The 16,372-nt window shown below is 47.6% G+C and overlaps 1 protein-coding gene across 19 annotated transcripts in view; it reads right to left on the reverse strand.

Moving 5' to 3' along the window:
• The window catches only part of CIT (citron rho-interacting serine/threonine kinase), a 182,021-nt gene that overhangs the window by 70,275 nt on the left and 95,374 nt on the right, over positions 1 to 16,372 (reverse strand). For 16 of the 19 annotated variants that reach the window (XM_051826615.2, XM_051826613.2, XM_070065988.1 and 13 more), the window contains 6 exons: positions 11,510 to 11,680; positions 10,799 to 10,849; positions 10,228 to 10,281; positions 6,500 to 6,640; positions 4,496 to 4,621; positions 1,321 to 1,416 (listed from right to left, as the gene is read on the reverse strand). In XM_051826615.2, coding sequence (XP_051682575.2) covers positions 1,321 to 1,416; positions 4,496 to 4,621; positions 6,500 to 6,640; positions 10,228 to 10,281; positions 10,799 to 10,849; positions 11,510 to 11,680 — 639 coding nt within the window. The remainder of the gene's footprint in view (positions 1 to 1,320; positions 1,417 to 4,495; positions 4,622 to 6,499; positions 6,641 to 10,227; positions 10,282 to 10,798; positions 10,850 to 11,509; positions 11,681 to 16,372) is intronic. The other 3 variants (XM_051826611.2, XM_051826616.2, XM_017349606.3) reach the window with 1 other exon arrangement.

Genomic DNA, 16,372 nt, shown 5'->3' on the forward strand with positions numbered 1-16,372 from the left:
TGGTAAACATTCTCTCAAAAGCACCTAGCTGACAAGACAGTAAGAAATCACATAGCAAAATCTAAGTGGAAACAGAAGCAAGAAGAGGTAAGGATAGTAAGCTGTTTTAACCTGAGGTAGTTGCTGAAATGAAAGAACTTAAGCTTCAGCTTTGATAGCTTCAAAGATCAAAAAGAGAAAGATATCAAAGCCCATGGTCATCTCCCAAAATGGGCACACATTTGTACCCATGGCCTCAAAGAATTTCCATCATTAATTTTCCAAGGAAAACACACAGCTCACTAAGCACACACAGAGAAAAAGACACCATAACAAAGAACCAACAGAACAGAGCAAAAACAGATCTGAACACAATCATGCTTAATGCATCTAAAGAAGTAAAAGACTTGAAAATGAAGGAAAGAATAGGCAATTACTGTCTTGAATAATCTAATAAACTCAGGAAAGAACAACTAAAATGCCTAGAAATAAAAAACACAATAACTGAAGTTAAAAACTCAATGGATGGATCTAATAGATTAAACACAGCTAAGAAAGAATTTGTGAGGCCAGTGCTGTGGCTTAGCTGCCATCTGCAGTGCCGGCATCCCATGTAGGCACCAGTTTGAGTCCCAGCTGCTCCCCTTCTAATCCAACTCCCTGCTAACGCACTTGGGAAAGCAGTAGAAGATGGCCCAAGTCCTTGGGCCCCTATACCCATGTGGGAAACCTGGAAGAAGCTCCTGGCTCCTGGCTTTGGCCTGGCCCACGCCTGGCCATTGCAGCCATTTGGGGAGTGAACCAATGGATGGAAGATTTCTCTGTCTCTCCCTTTCTCTATCTGCAATTCTGTCTTTCAAAATAAGTCATTTAAAAAAAATGGGTGAAATAAACACATTTTCAGAAAAAACCAGAGAGCCTGTTACCAGTGGACACGACACTTCTCAAGGGTACATTTTAAATAACAGGAATAGAGGCTCAGGTCTGAAATGCCAAAAATATACATATATACATACATATATATATATACACATACATATATATATATTCTTCACGCAAAAACTGGTGAATGCATGGCTCAATCTAAATGACTATCACCTAAATGACAGTGGGCAAAAAATAAATAAATAAATAAATAAATAAATAAATAAATAAAGATGCAGTTGAGAAAGTTAATGACCAAATTTAAACTTCAAATTTGAAACGTCCCCCCACGGAGGAAGGACAGCATTTACCCACGAAGTCCTTCAGTCTAGCAGGAGGTGGCTGAAAGCACCCAGGGACAGAGGGGGGCTGGGCACGCTCGGGGGGGCGTCAGAGGAGATCAGAAAGTGTCTTTACTTTGATTTTTTCCTCGTAGTGCTGCTCTTTCTGTTTCAGGTGTACTTCCAGGTGCTGCGCTGAGACCTGGGCTTCCCGGTGTTTCTCCTCCAGCTCCTGCACATAGGAAAACAGATGGTTAGGTGTGCAAAGGGCAGGCCATCACAGCAGACGCTAGACATTCAGAGGAAACATGACTTTGGTACAGCACCACGGGTAGCAGGCAGCTGCTCCTCCATTTCTAGCCCTGAGGTTCTTGGGAAGGAAATCACCACAGTTCTTTGGCCCTGGTTCTCCATGTCCGAGTGTTCACACACGGATATGCACACAGCTGGTGGGCTGTGAGGCCTGGGATCAGAAGTTTGTCACCATGACAGGTCAAAGCCAGCTCTTCATCTTTGCACAGAGAAATACGTGGAACAAAGCAACATTTCCAAGTTTAGGGCAGCACAAAAGCTCCTGACTAGCATCTTGAGTCTCGGGTCACTTCCACTGCTATGATGGCCTTCAGCAAGAAAATAACTTTGATTGATTGCGATGATAATGAATATTTTGCATTGCTCAAGAACCCTAGCTAAAAAGGAAAACTAACATTATGACATGACTGTAGTGCTTTTTTGGAGGGATTATTTTAACTGACTGGTGTGAACAGCACAGGAGTACCTAGAGATGTGTACATAATATAATGTCTATATGACACGGTGCAAACGGGAACCGAGCTGAACATAAAACACATCGATAGTAGTGACGTAGAAATGCATGCACATTCACGTTAAAGACGGGAAGAGAATTTGGAGTAACACAAGTGGCTCTGATTTAATGTTCTCTCAGTTCTTTGTTTCCTGCTTTTAAATGAAATCGTGATTCATTTTTGAAAATTATACCAATTCATTTGCCAGAGTATTATAAACGGATCTTTTAAAAGGCAGCATTCAGTTCACTAAAACAGTCTCTACACGCACAAGGAGCTGCATCTACATTAATTCCCGTGAATCTGGACCCATTAGTTAATTACCAGGATCAAAAGTCATCACTCCAAGTTTTCATCTCTTCATACCATCATGAAATTTTTCTTTGAAGTGGAAGCAATTATGAGAATTTTGAAGGATGAGGAAACTATAGAGGATATGTCCATAAAATGGGATTTAAAAAGTACTTTGAGATTCACATGCACAAAAAATATTAGCAATTCAGCTTGGTAAATTCTAAAAACTACAAGCGTTGGCTTTGCTTTGGTGGCCACTAAAGTAGTCGAGCTTAAAGGCCAGGTGCACAAAACCTATTGTAATCTAACAGATGTGATCTTAAAAAAGTCGAACGTGAACAGGACTGTAATTAATGAAAATGTGCTTTAAGGGCCTACGTGGACCCACGTACAAGGTGCCCTACAAGGACTTCCTCTGTTAGAGCAGACGGCTGCTGCCACGCTGCCCCGATTCCCGCCTTTGAGAGTTCTTACCAGAAAGGAAGCTGCCCTGGAGCAGGTGACATTTTGGGATCTGTTCCAAGCGTCATCATTACATAATGGTGTTCGGGACCACTCTCTGCCCTTCTCCTAAGGACTCTGTGGCCTGAGCACGGGGCTCTTGAGCAAAAGGTATGTTCTGATAAATAAAGGCGTCTGGTCTGCATACCAGCAGGCATTGACAACGCATAACCCGTGAACACAGAACTCCACCCTCCTGTGTTGCAGTGACAAGGGAACCTTAGGAAAGCAGATATTCTGCAGCCTGACTTCTGGATGGTTTGGCATTTTTTGTTGTTGTTGTCATTTTTTAAACATCTCTTTTCTATATGTAGGAGATCAATCCTTCATTGTGGTTATGCAAATACTGCTGTTTGCTGCTATATTTCCAGCTCCTGGAACAGTGCCTGGCACATAGTAGAAGCTCATTAAATATTTGTTGAATGAATGAATGAACACATCACCATTAAACAGAGAGACACTTTGCAACCACAAGAGAGTTAATCACTTCATTTGTACCAAGCAAGGGATAGTGGTGGTGGGATCTCAGTGAGATCTAATTTTTACTTACAATAAAATCGACACACTTGACAATAGCCAAGAGAAACTTTGATGACGGAACAAGAGAACAGATAGAGTAGACTAACAGTCACATTTGTCTTTCTGTGCAGACATATACATGAAGACTGGGTGTCAAAGCAAAACAACTTAACTGATTCCTCTTTTCTCCGTTTGTTCAAGAACTTCCATATATTTACAAATCTACGCAGAGAAATGCACTGTTTGGAAAGGCTCAGGTTTGGTGTGGTATTAAGTGCTGCCTAGGCCTGTAAGCTGGCCATTCCTGAGTCTGCACAGTTAACAGTGACTCATTTCCCACAAGTGATGCAAAGAGAGAGAGAGATGAAGCGGCCTGCTCACCACCTCCCCTCCTTATGGTGGGGAGAAAGGGCCAACTACTTCAGAGCCTCTCCTAGGGGTGGTGAGGGGGTGGGGCAGCTTAGGAATGGACGCCAGTCATCACTAGGTCTCTCAAACGTGACATCAGATCTCGGGCTTTGCACTGAGATCCAAGCAGAGCCCTTCAAAGGGAACACCTTCCACCCTGGCAGGGCAAAACTGCAGCGCGTCCACCAGTGCAACCCAGGCATCCCCGCCGCCAACCTGGTCACCAGCGCCCAAGACCGAGTCAGGACCATCACAAACCCAGAAACAAGACCCGCTCCACTAGGGAGAGGGAAACAAGCAATAACCAAGTGTAGCAGAGAAAGCGAGTGGGTGAAGGTGGACCTATGACAAATACTACTCGGAGAAAAACAATCCTGTGTGACTAATTTCTTTCTTCTCTAAAAGCAAGAACCCAGGTTTCAGTCTTAAAGGTCCAAACCCCTATAGCTTTTGAAATTGCAAAGTTAATGACCCTACAAAGCTCCGCTGAGAGAAGTAGGTAGACGCACCCACAAAAATGGATCGAAAATGAAAGATGCACATTCTACTAAAAAAAATGCCAGGCAGTAGCAAACCGAGCAAAAAAATACTACTTAGAGGTCTGTTTCCAGTGCTGAAATGTCCAGTGTTCGGTTATCCGTGCTATCCTACGAGGTGGCTCCCTCCGCTCACCTACGGGGCGGCACCTCCCCTGCTGTGACAATTAGTTCTCCTCCTTACCCCCTTCCCTTGGCAACCTCTAACCTGTTGTCTTTGAACTCGTCAACCTCCGCTCCTGCTCACCAGGATTTTATCAGCCATCTGCTGGATCTGTTGGGATTTTGTCTGGATGTCATCCTTCAGTCTGTTTTCTCTACGCTCCATGGTCTCTAGCCTCTTAACCTTGTTCTCCAGAGAATGGCGGCGTTCCTGTAGATCGTGAATCAATCAGAGAGTTTTAATGGCGTAACTGCTACGGGCACAACACCTGCACCGAGGCAGAGTCCCCAGGAAGCAAACGTTCGAGTCGGGAAGACAAGTGTCAGGCACCCAAAGCAACGGCGGAGGAAGTTAAGATGCTATGGTTCAGGGACTCAGTTGTGTAGGTTACAAGAGTGCATTCATTCATTCAAATATTTACCAAGCACCTACTATCTGCAAAGCACCCCGCTAGGCATCACGGGAAAGAGAGAGGAAGATGGCATAGTTCCTGCCCTTGGGAAAGATAAGACAAACACAAACACACACGTTATAGGTTAAGAGGGGGAAGAACCATGAGGCAAACAGGCACCCGGGGAGGTGGGAGGCGGCGGGCGGGGAGGAGTGCTTTTAGCGGATCGGTCAAGTGGAGGAGGCACAGAGGTGGGAGCTCCGGAGACTGCGTAGGGCCCTTTGAGGCAGGGAGGGTGGAGGGCATTTCACAAGGAGGCGGGCACATTTGCAAAATCACGGAGGTGGTCAGGAGCCAGTTTGCGTTCTCAGTAGAGTCCAGAATGGCCATACAGCCATTTGTCAGCTGGGCAAGCAGGTGGAATGGTAGCATTTATGGGTCAAATGGTTGAGTCTCCCGTACCAGGTTCTGGGGTGCATGTAGGATACACAGATGTAGGTTTGGGATGGCGCACAAGGTGTGTAGGGCCCAGGAAACTTACACTGTGTGAGCTAGCTGGGAGGAAGGAAAGACTGGATGGAAACAAAAGGTCAATAAAGCACTATGTTTGCTCAGCTAAGAGGAAAGGGGCCGGGACAGGCTACAAAAATGACAGGCCGGGGATGCAGGAGAGAGCAAAGCGTGTTTACAGGACTGGGTAAGCAGCGACTCCAGGGTCAGGACAAGCTGAGTTTGCCAAGCCTTCACGCCTAGGGTGACCAAACGGATGCTGGTGGCCCCGACCAGACTGGGACCCTGAGGAAAGAGGCCAGGCTTGGGGGAAAAGGTACCGAGTCCATTCCAAATCTGATGCACTGTTCAGACACCCAGCTGGGGTTACAGGCGAGCAGTGGAAAAAGCAGCCGGGAGTAGGGGGTGAGGATGGCCCCACAGAATCATATTCCAGAAGGTTCACGCCAAGACCATGATAGGCAAAAGCAAATGACCCAGCAACAGGAAGACGGTGAGATCAACTGAGCTCCACCCATTCTGCAGGCCAACACCGAGGGGTGGGGGAGGCAGGGAGGAGTAAGGGGCAAGTGTCACTTTTTACTCTATTTTCTTCTGTTTTGCTTTAGGTTTTTGTTTCCTTTTTGTTTGTTCTGACGACGAAAAGGCACTCGTGTATTTCTGGTATAATTATTGTATCAATGATTTCAACAATTAACAACAACAACAACAACAACAAAGAATTTGAAGGCGAGAGGAGGCCCAAAAGTGTAGCTCCGAGAGTCGTGACACGCAGATGGACGGGGACAGCCTTGAGAACCAATGTGATCGGCAGTGTGGGGGTGGGCAGGGGCCAGGGAAGACAGAGGAAGGAGAAGGCGGCGCGCAGAGATGGAGTCACGGTCCCCTGCAGAAAACAGACCCTCCCAGGTGACTGCAGGCCAGCGGGAAACAAACAGCGAGGGAGGGCTCTCCGCTTGAAGCTGCCATGGCAGATCCTGCTTCCGCCTCGGGGGAGCTGTTTCCAAGGCTCTCGAGTTTCAAAGGGACCTTCAGAAGGAAAAGCTTGGCCAAACATCAGCAAGTGACGGCTTCGCGGTTTCTTTCCCTGGGCACAGCCAAAGGCCAGCTGTGGTCTCAAGGTCAGGCATGCTCGGCCACGCCGGGGCCCAGGGTCAGTCAGGCGTGGGCCAGGGGCCCCTGCTCACCTCGGCTTCCACCAGCTTCTTTCTGATGCCTTCGGAAGAGTCCTCCCGGTTCTGCAGCTTCTCCAGCTCCCTCTCGGCGCGCTCCTTTGCCTGCCGGATGTTCTGCAGCAGCTCGGTGGCCTCTGTGCTGGCTTTGACAGCCTACAAGGACAGCGAGAACACAAGATGATGCCCAAGCTTACTCACTTCAAAAAGATGGTGACGACGGGGCCAGCGCTGTGGTGTAGCGAGTAAAGCCACCACCTGCAGTGCCAGCATCCCATGTGGGCACCGGTTCGAGACTCGGCTGCTCCACTTCTGATCCAGCTCTCTGCTGTGGCCTGGGAAAGCAGTAGAAGATGACCCAAGTCCTCAGGCCTCTGCACCTGCATGGGAGACCCAGAGGAAGCTCCTCACTCCTGGCTTTAGATCAGTGCGGCTCCAGCCATTGTGTCTAATTGGGGAGTGAACCAGCGGATGGAAGACCTCTCTCTCTCTGCCTCTCCTTCTCTCTGTGTAACTTTGACTTTCAAATAAATAAATACATCTTTTAAAAAAAAAAAAGATAGTGATGCTGTCCTAAGTGGGAAAAGCAGTACCCTGAGTTCACACGCAGCACCTGCTCTGCGCAGCGTGGAGGCGCTGGCTCTGCTCTGCCTCTGGTCTAATCTGAGGGTGCGTTTCCTTCAAAGCAGCACTGGCTTAGGCATGCACTCTGTGATCACAGCGGGTGTGCTTTTCTTTCTGTGGTACAGGCGAGAGTGTTGTACGTGACAATCATTAGCATCTTCGATCAATCGGATGCGGTGCAGCAAATGCAAATGAACAGGTCTATGTGGACTGCCACCCAGGAACTACTGCAGGAACCTCTGCGTGCTCACTTTCCTTATTTTAATTCTCTCATTTGCTAGTCATGCAAGGGAAAATGTGTGGTGCATTTACAAGAAAGTAAGACCAAAGCTATGGCCGGCGCCACAGCTCACTAGGCTAATCCTCAACCTGTGGCGCCGGCACACCGGGTTCTAGTCCCGGTTGGGGCGCCGGATTCTGTCCCAGTTGCCCCTCTTCCAGGCCAGCTCTGCTGTGGCCCGGGAGGGCAGTGGAGGATGGCCCAAGTGCTTGGGCCCTGCACCCGCATGGGAGACCAGGAGAAGCACCTGGCTCCTGGCTTTGGATCAGCGCGGTGCGCCAGCCGCGGCGGCCATTGGAGGGTGAACCAGCGGCAAAGGAAGACCTTTCTCTCTCTCTCTCTCTCACTGTCCACTCTGCCTGTCAAAAAAGAAAAAAAAAAAAAAAAAGACCAAAGCTATCATTTAAACTTTTTCTTTTTGCAAACAAATACCTTTCAAAGTACACAACAGGGTGTTGTGATCATTCACAAATCCATGTCTTTCTAAAAAAAAACAGCTGAGCCTCTTAAAGCGAGTTTTGTATTTGCAAATTTCTGTTCGCGTCTTCACTGCAGCTCTCGCGGCACTTCGGCGAAGATCTGAGTTCTGAGACGGAGGACTCACACTCACTGGCTTTGATGCTAACTTCTCAAAAGAATGAATGAGAACTACAAGAGAAGTCCGAGACCTGCATTGTCCCACGTGAGAGCACCAGCCACACGCGGCCACTCAGTCCTTGCAATGTGGCTGAAAATCAGTGTTTAAAATTTCATTGTTAATTTAGCGAAGTTAAATTTAGGTTATTTCAACACACTAATTTTTAAGCTTAAGCTTAATTAACTTAAAAACTGAAACAATATAAATGCCACAATAGTGATACATCCTACAGTGACACTATGTTTTATATACTGCCCTCAGAATGTCTGGGTTCAAGACCCAACCTGCTTCCAGTTCCAGCTTCCTGTTAATGCAGGCTGGGGGAGACCACAGGTCATGCCTCAAGTTGATGAGTTCCTGTCGCCCACGTGGGAGACCGGGATGCAGCTCCTGGCCCCTGGCTCCAGTATGGCCCAGGCCCTGGCTGCTTCAGGCATTTGGGGGATGAATCAGCAGATGGGAAGTCTCCACCTCTACCTCTCTCTCTCTCTCTGCCTTTCAAATAAATGAAAATAAATGTTTTAAAAGGAGGGGACAGGGAGGGGTAAAGAAATGAGGGTGATCCATACAATGCCACGCGATTCAGTTTCGAAAAGGAAGGCGATTCCAATACAGGTGCTACATGAATGGAACTTCAGGACAGCATGTCGGGTTAAGGAAGCCAGTCACAGAAGGTGAATACTACGTGACTGCCCTCCTGGGTGCTATCTAAACAGTCAACACCATACAAGCAGAAAGTAGAAAGGGAGCTACCAGAGCTGGGGCGAGAGCGAGAGCAGGGAGGGACTGGTGTTTGCTGGGTACTGAGTTTCACTGTCACAATGTGGAACGTTCCAGGCATCCATTCCCCAGCAGTGCAAATGTACTCAGCACCACTGAACTACACGAGCAAATAGGGCTAAGAGGGTAATTAACATTGCCCGGCTTTTAGCACAATTAAAAAAAAAAAAAAGGAAGAAAAAAATGAGAAGAGATTCTATAAGGGGTCTTCATGGAAATATGGATTATGAAAAACTATGCATGGGGCCGCTGCCTGTGTCGCCAGCATCACATATGGGCTCAAGGTGAGTCCCAGCTGCTCCACTTCCAATCCAGCTCACTGCTATGGCCTGGGAAAGCAGTGGAAGATGACCCAAGTGCTTGGGCCCCTGCATCCACGTGGGAGACCCGGAAGAAGCTCCTGGCTTTAGCCTGGCCCAGCCCTGGCTATTGGACCACTTCAGGAGTGAGCCAGCAGATGGAAGACCTCTCAGTCTCTTTCTCTGTGTCTTTCTTTCTTATAGGTCTGGTTTTAAACAAAAGGAATGAAAGAAAGAAAAAACTTATGCGTGGATTTCCAAAGTTGTCTGCATCAAATTAAACTCAACTTTTCATGTCTGTTCCTATGAGCTTTCTGTAGTATCCTCACATTAAACCATTCATAGACACGCTTGATAAGACACATCCCATAACCACACTCATTCCAGCCCTGTCGTTAAGCATTTCCCAGGTCCAACTGAAGGGACAACTTGAAAACTGCGAGATCAGATCTGTAGTATTCTCACCACACCCACACCAATGGTTGAGCACATGAGGTGACCAACGTGCTAATAATCAGCTTGATTAATCATTCCATAGTGTACCAGTGCATATATATGTACATATACACACATATATATCAATGCATCACAGTGTATACTGGAAATATATATTGTATTTGTCAATCAATTGACAATTTTATTTGTCAATGAAGGGGGGAGAATAATTTTTTTTAATTAAAAATGCCAGGAGGGTCCTAGCACAAACTTTGCAGAATGCTGTGAACTCAGCCCTCCTCCTCCCCCTGCACTTGACAACACCACAGAACCTCCAAGCATCCACTACTGATGGACACAGCATGGGTGGTGGATGGCCCACGCCTCTCTTCTAAACGTGCCACTCAGGGAGCCTGGCCCCACAAGGCGAGAGAAACCAGCCTCTTGGGTTCTAGTGTAGTATAATTAGAACTTTTACTTGAGAGTTTTTAAAAATAAACACTGCTGACACATCTCAAAAGGAGAAAGCATATTCAGAACTCTGATATTTTCAGGTAATGGCTCACTCCCCCTTCCTTTCCCTTGGCACTGGATGAGTAATTCTGTGTCTTTTGTCACTAGTGCTCTAGGACCAGGCAAAGAATCTGGGAATGGGGATGGAGCTCGCGAAACGCCCCCTCGGGCTTACCTTCTCCAGCTTCTCTTGGAGTTCCTGAATTTTGAGCTGCTGTTCAGCATTGATCTGTAAAATCCCAGGAAATAAGGCAAAAGGCAAATCAGCATTAAAGTCTTGCTACACTGAGTGCAGTCCTACGTTCTTGAGGTTTTACTGGGGTCTCCCTGTGTTCTTTTCCAGAACCTACTCAAGGAGAGGATGAGAAGAGGAATGATGGCCTTTCACGGGAGACGGGGCTATCTCAGTGCAGTGCAAGTCTCCATGCTATTTCTCTAAGACCAGCAACACAGAAATGGCAAACAGAGAGTCCAAGTCGCCCCACCCCTCCATCAGAATCTCCCTGTGTTATTAAGCAGCTGTGTTTATGGATGATCATGGGCAGGCAGGACAAAACATGGCATCTAGCTCTTTTAGAACCACAGCTAACGGTCAATGTGCTCACCCAGAGGTGGACCCTCAAAATAAGCCTGGAAGACACTTCTCAAGGCGTTGCAAGCATATTCTTAATCAATGACTGGCCACTGATAGCAATACTTAAAAAAAAAAGCACCCACAGCGGCAAAGCCAATCATGGAAAATGTACCTTCTCCAGTTTGGAATATTCACCCACTTCAGGCTTCCCTTGATCCTTAGCCTGTAAGGAAGGAAAAGGTAACAGCAGAGGGTTACAGGGAGCTGGATACAGGCACCAAACCAGAGGTAGATGGAAGGATTCTGTTCCTAGTGTCAAATAACATGGCGGGTGACTGTAGTTCACAACAGCATTTCATACTTTTCTCGGAATAAAAGAGAGGAGCTGGAAGGCTCCAATTACAAGGTAATGACAAACAGAGGAAACGTGAATGTCCCTGATTTGATCAGCACGCGCTGCACACAGGTATTGAAATGTTGCACTGCACCCCATAAACATGCTCCGTTGTTATTAAACATGCTCATCCCAAAACCTTTGTTAAATGTTTAAAGGGATGGAAACGCTAACTAACTTGGTAGGATCTTCACACACTGAATACGAACATTGAATTACCATAGTACGTACATAAATATGTACAAATAGTCAGTTGAAAAGGATACGACATACTGGGAAAAACTAACAACCTAAAAGTCTATAGACAACTCTACCTGGTATACTTTCCTGCTCTCTGGAATCAAAATAATAATCATAAATGATAAGAACCTTATCTTCCACACATAACGACCATGCGCTTCCCAAGGTGCCCCATAATCTCTCCGACCTGTGCTCCTGCTAAGCTCACCCATCGCTGCACCCACAGGCGCCCTCCTGGGGGTAGACTACCTTCATCAGTTTGTGCTGGCACTCTGTCGCTTTCCGCTTGAACTCCTCGGCGGCGAGCCGAGACTCTCTCAGCTCGGATTCGTAGAGGTCACTGCGTCGTCTCGCAGACACGAGGTCCTCTTCCAACTGATTCATCATCAACCTCATCTCCTCCACCTGAGCCTGGTACTCCTAAAGCACGGGCAGTGGAATAAAGGGGAACTTAGACTTCCCAACAGAAGAGGCAGTGGAGAGGGAAGAACACCGGCCACCATGGGAAGGCGCACTTGGAGGAGAGATTGGCAAAGAACAGATCTAGAAGCCCCGGGAGACGTGGAGTAGAAAAGATGGAGCCACGGGACGGGCGTTTGATGCAACAATTAAGATGCTGCCTGGGACATCTGCCTCCCATATCCGAGTCCCTGGGGTCAAGTCTCATGTCCACTTCCAATTCCAGCTTCCAGCTAATGCGCACCCTGGGAGGCAGGAGTGGATGACTCAAGTAGTTGGCTTCATGCCAACCCTGTAGGACACCCTCTCCCCAGCGGTACTCCTCACCCAGCCCTGGATGTTGTAGGACTTTGAAAATGAACCAGCAGGTAGGGTGTGTGTGTGTGTGTGTGTGTGTGCATACATGCAAGCCTTTCAAATCAATAAAACAAATATTTCACCAGAAAAAAAAAAAAAAAAAGATGGACCCAGAAAGAGACACCAAGTACGCAAAGAGGGTGGTGTTGGGGAAAGAAGGAGAAAAGAACAGCCAGTCTCGAAACGGAATGTAGAACGTGGATCATAAGGAAACCACAGGGAACACATGTGCTATAATGAGACACCCTGGAAGTGGGTGTTGCATGTAGCAGGACACCTGCAGCCCTCAACAGAATGCTGCTTGAGTCCCGGCTCCTCTGCTTCTGATCCAGCTTTCTGCTAATGCTTCCCGGGAGCCAGTGGATCACGGCCTAATAACTGGGTTCCTGCCACCCACGTGGGAGAACCTGATGGCGTTCTGGGTTCCTGGCTTCAAGCCCTGACTGTTGCAAGCATTTGGGAAGTGAACCAGTGAATGAATAGAAGACATCTCTCACTCTTGCTCTTTCTTTCAAGTAAAAAAAAAAAATTTTTCAGAAAAAAGTAGAAACTATAATTAAAAATATTTTTAAAAATCTTCTGAGCAAATGATACCACATAATATGCACAGAGCCTTAAGACTTCGACACAAGACAGCCGAAAGGGATTCTGTTCCCTTGGCAGAGAAACTGCTTCCTGGGGGTTTCCTCCAAGGGTGGCCACTTCTACGGATTTGTCCTTCGGAAGTCAAGAGCCTCTAAGGCAATTAGACATGGTTCTAGTTTTTAAAATTAACCTTTCAGACGGCGCAAGGGGGTAATTGGAGTCTCAGTAGAAGGCATTCCGGAAGGTGAAAATCATCATTGTCAGTTTCTCACCATTAATTTTTCTGGGCCCAAAACTGAAGGATGAACTTAACGTTGCAAGTCACCCTGAAATCTGGAGGACTCACCAAACTCTGGCTCTGGACAAATGTGAGAAAAGCGCCAGGGAAAGAGCAAACTTGTCCCCTCGCGCGACCCTGGACGGTGAGCCAAGCCAGCCCCTTCTTTCCCAAAGGGAACTTTTTAAAAGCAAAACAGAACAGTTGGGTTGTGGCTATTCATGACTGGATTTGCCACAAGAAACGGGCAATGGTTTGGGGAGCTTTTTGGACAAGGTGTGAAGATGTTCTTTGCGGCAAGATCAGGGCTAAGTGTAAGAATTGTGAATAAGCATGTCTCTAACCCAAGGCGCCCGGGGTGGGGTAGGGTGGGGTAGGGTGGGGAGACAATTAGAAGAACAAGGGACTGGGTGGAGATGTCTTTGACGTGAACAGCATACGGTAACATCTCTGAGACCTGTTCTCCCAGGAAATAATTATGCCAGCATAATTTTTAATCAACAAATTGTAATTTACTGACGGGGTACAAAGGTGACCTCTCACTCCACTGCAAAAGCAGATCCTCCCGGCCCACACTGAAGGGGAAGCAAGGCTCTTAACAAAAACCGGTTTTCCACACCTCTCCCTGTGTTAGCAGAAAGTTTGGCCCTGGGGTCGGGGGGAAGGGGGCTGACTTGGAGCAGGGTCTCGTTTCTCTCCCTCCTGCCCAAAGACCAGCCCTGGGGAGGGTGAGACACACAGGTTCCCCTGGTTGGTAGCCACTAAGCAGGGGAAGGCAGAGGATACAGAGATCTCACAACCAGCTCCCAGTCGTGGGAACGCACGGGGGGAGTGAGAGCCACGGGGAGACAGGACGCCCTCTGCCTGGCGCTGTCCTGGCCCCTCACTCAGCCAGGGCCCCATTGTGACTTTCATGGCTCTTGGAACTGAGCCTTCCGTGACCCCTTCCTCTGTGAAAATGACACTGTGGCGCAGCGGGAGAAGCCGCTATCCAAGAAGCCAGCATCCTGTATGGGCGCCGGGTCATGACCTGGCTGCTCCACGTCCAATCCAGTGCCCTGCTAATGCGCCTGGGAAGACAGCAGAAGATGGCCCAAGTGCTTAGGCCCCTGGACCCACGTGGGAGACCCAGATGAGGGGAGACCTGGATGGAAGATCTCTCCCTCTGTCTCTGTAACTCTGCCTTTCAAATAAATACATCTTTTAAAACAAATTACATGTGATGATATATTAATATAAATGCAAAAATGTTTATATTATCTATAAAAAGTGACTTTTTGGCCTAAAAGCTCAATCTTTTTTAATTAAAAAAAATGGAAACATTTTAAGGGACCCTAAGAGTCTAACGGCCCCTGTGCCCACTGTGCCTAATGGAAAAACCAGCCCTGCCCACAGGCACAGACACCAAGCTGTGCAGACGAGGAGGAGCTGCGGCAAGTTGTACCCTCAGACTCTCTTTTCTTTCCTGAATTCAGGTCAGAGAGAGAGGGAGAGGGGGGGGGGAAGGAGGGAGAAGAGAGAGAGGAGAGCGAGACAGAGGAGAGGGAGAGGGAGAGCGAGAGCTGTCTTCCTGTCCCAGCATGGAGGGACCCACAAGTCTGAGCGGCATGATCAGATGCGAGAGCTGGGGACGAGAGCCGAGTCCCACCCACGCCAGATATTCCAAGTGGATCCTCAGAATTTGAGGGAGGGGGAACAGACATGCTCTTAGCCACTCACAAACCCTGGGACACAGCAACTTGGGCATTACCCTCACTTCGCTTCCCTTCCCTAAGGAGGGGGGATGAGGAAAAATCAGTTAAAAGGGTAGGAATCAAACGACCGCATAGGACTCTCGGGTGTCCTTTTAAACCAAATCCGAAGACTCTATGGGGAGTGGCTGAGTGGCAGCTCTCGAGAGAAGAGCAGGGAAGAAGTCCCAGAGCTGGGTGGAATCGGTGCGCTGCGAGCATTAACACTCTGTCCAGGTCTGCAGATCCCCTGCGCTCCCCGAGACTCCCACAGGGCCCCTGAATAGATCCTTCTCATTTAAGAAATAAAATCCAAGAAGCTTTCTTTGCCCCCTAAGCGGAACTTCTGGTGGTCCTTAAATCTGAAACGCCACATGCTTGCCAGCTGGGAGATGAACCATAGAAGACACCACTTTGAACCCAACCATCAGCGTGGACCTCTGCAAAATGCCCTGATCATTTCAGTTTCTATGGGATTCGGTTTCTATGGGACCCCAGCTGCTCCCTCTGGTGGCCAAAGACAGCTTTCATTTCCCCGGGAAGTCACCAAAAGTAAATTTCCAAACACATTGAACCCGTGGGAGGGTTTAAAAAAAAAAAAAAAGAACCCTCCCTCGTGTAACTTCTAGGATGAAAAACGGGTGTCGATAAAAGGAGCAGGAGTCACCTGTGAGCAGATTCGAAGAGCACGTGCCCTTCCAGATCTCTAGGGATAGTGCTGTGCCGTGCACACACGCAGGGATCCACTTGCCAAGTGTCCAATGCACATCTCTTTATAACGTTTCTTGAGAGGACATTAACCCATCACTTTAAAATATTAAGGCGATACGTTTATTTTGCCAACAAAATCCCAAAGGCGGCAACTCGTACTTTGAAGAGTAAGTCAAGGATGGAGTTATTTGCAAGAGTTTCTTACATTAGCACCACCCAGATGGCCAAGTTTGTGTTACTCGGAGACAAAAATGTTCATTTCCAGCAGTGTTTCCATTAGGTTTTTTGAAGTGAATGAGAGTTGCCTGGCAGCTGATCATTCAGCTCCCCAATTACTCATTGCCATCGCTTCATTAAAGTTTCTATTTACAGTTTCTTCAAAAGACAGAAAAATCCATGCTAAAAAGGAAACAATGAGGCAATATAAAAATGAGCCATCTACAAAAAAAAGACTCATTTAGAATGGGGGTTGGGGGGGTAGAGTGGGCTTTTTAAAGGTCCCCGTTCTCTTTTCTGGACCCACAGGGAACCAGTTTTCTGCACTCGGATATGCCATGTTGCTTCGGACTTGGCCTGAACAACGAACTTTCCTTCTAGAATGTTTCTGTACAGAGCTGAAACTCTGGGGGCTAGCACTGTGGTGCAGCAAGTTAAAGTCCCAGCACCCCATATGGGCATGCCAGTTCAAGCCCGGCTTTTCCACTTCTGATCCATCTCCCTGCTAATGTGCCTGGGAAAGCAGCGGAGGATGACCCAAGTCCTTGGGCTCCTGCACCAAGGTGGGAGACCTGGCAGAAGCTCCTGGCTTCAGACTGGCTCAGCTCCAGCCACTGAGGCCATCTGGGGAGTGAACCAGCAGATGGACGACCCCTCTAAGTCTCTAGCTGTCTAACTCTTTGAAATAAATACAATAAATCTTAAAAAAAAAAAAAAAAAAGTAAAATTCTGAATTGCCTTGGCTTCCCCCCAGAAAAGCCATAAAAGCATTTTCTC

The sequence above is a fragment of the Oryctolagus cuniculus genome, chromosome 21, assembly GCF_964237555.1.
Source record: "Oryctolagus cuniculus chromosome 21, mOryCun1.1, whole genome shotgun sequence".
NCBI classification, from domain to species: Eukaryota; Metazoa; Chordata; class Mammalia; order Lagomorpha; family Leporidae; genus Oryctolagus; species Oryctolagus cuniculus.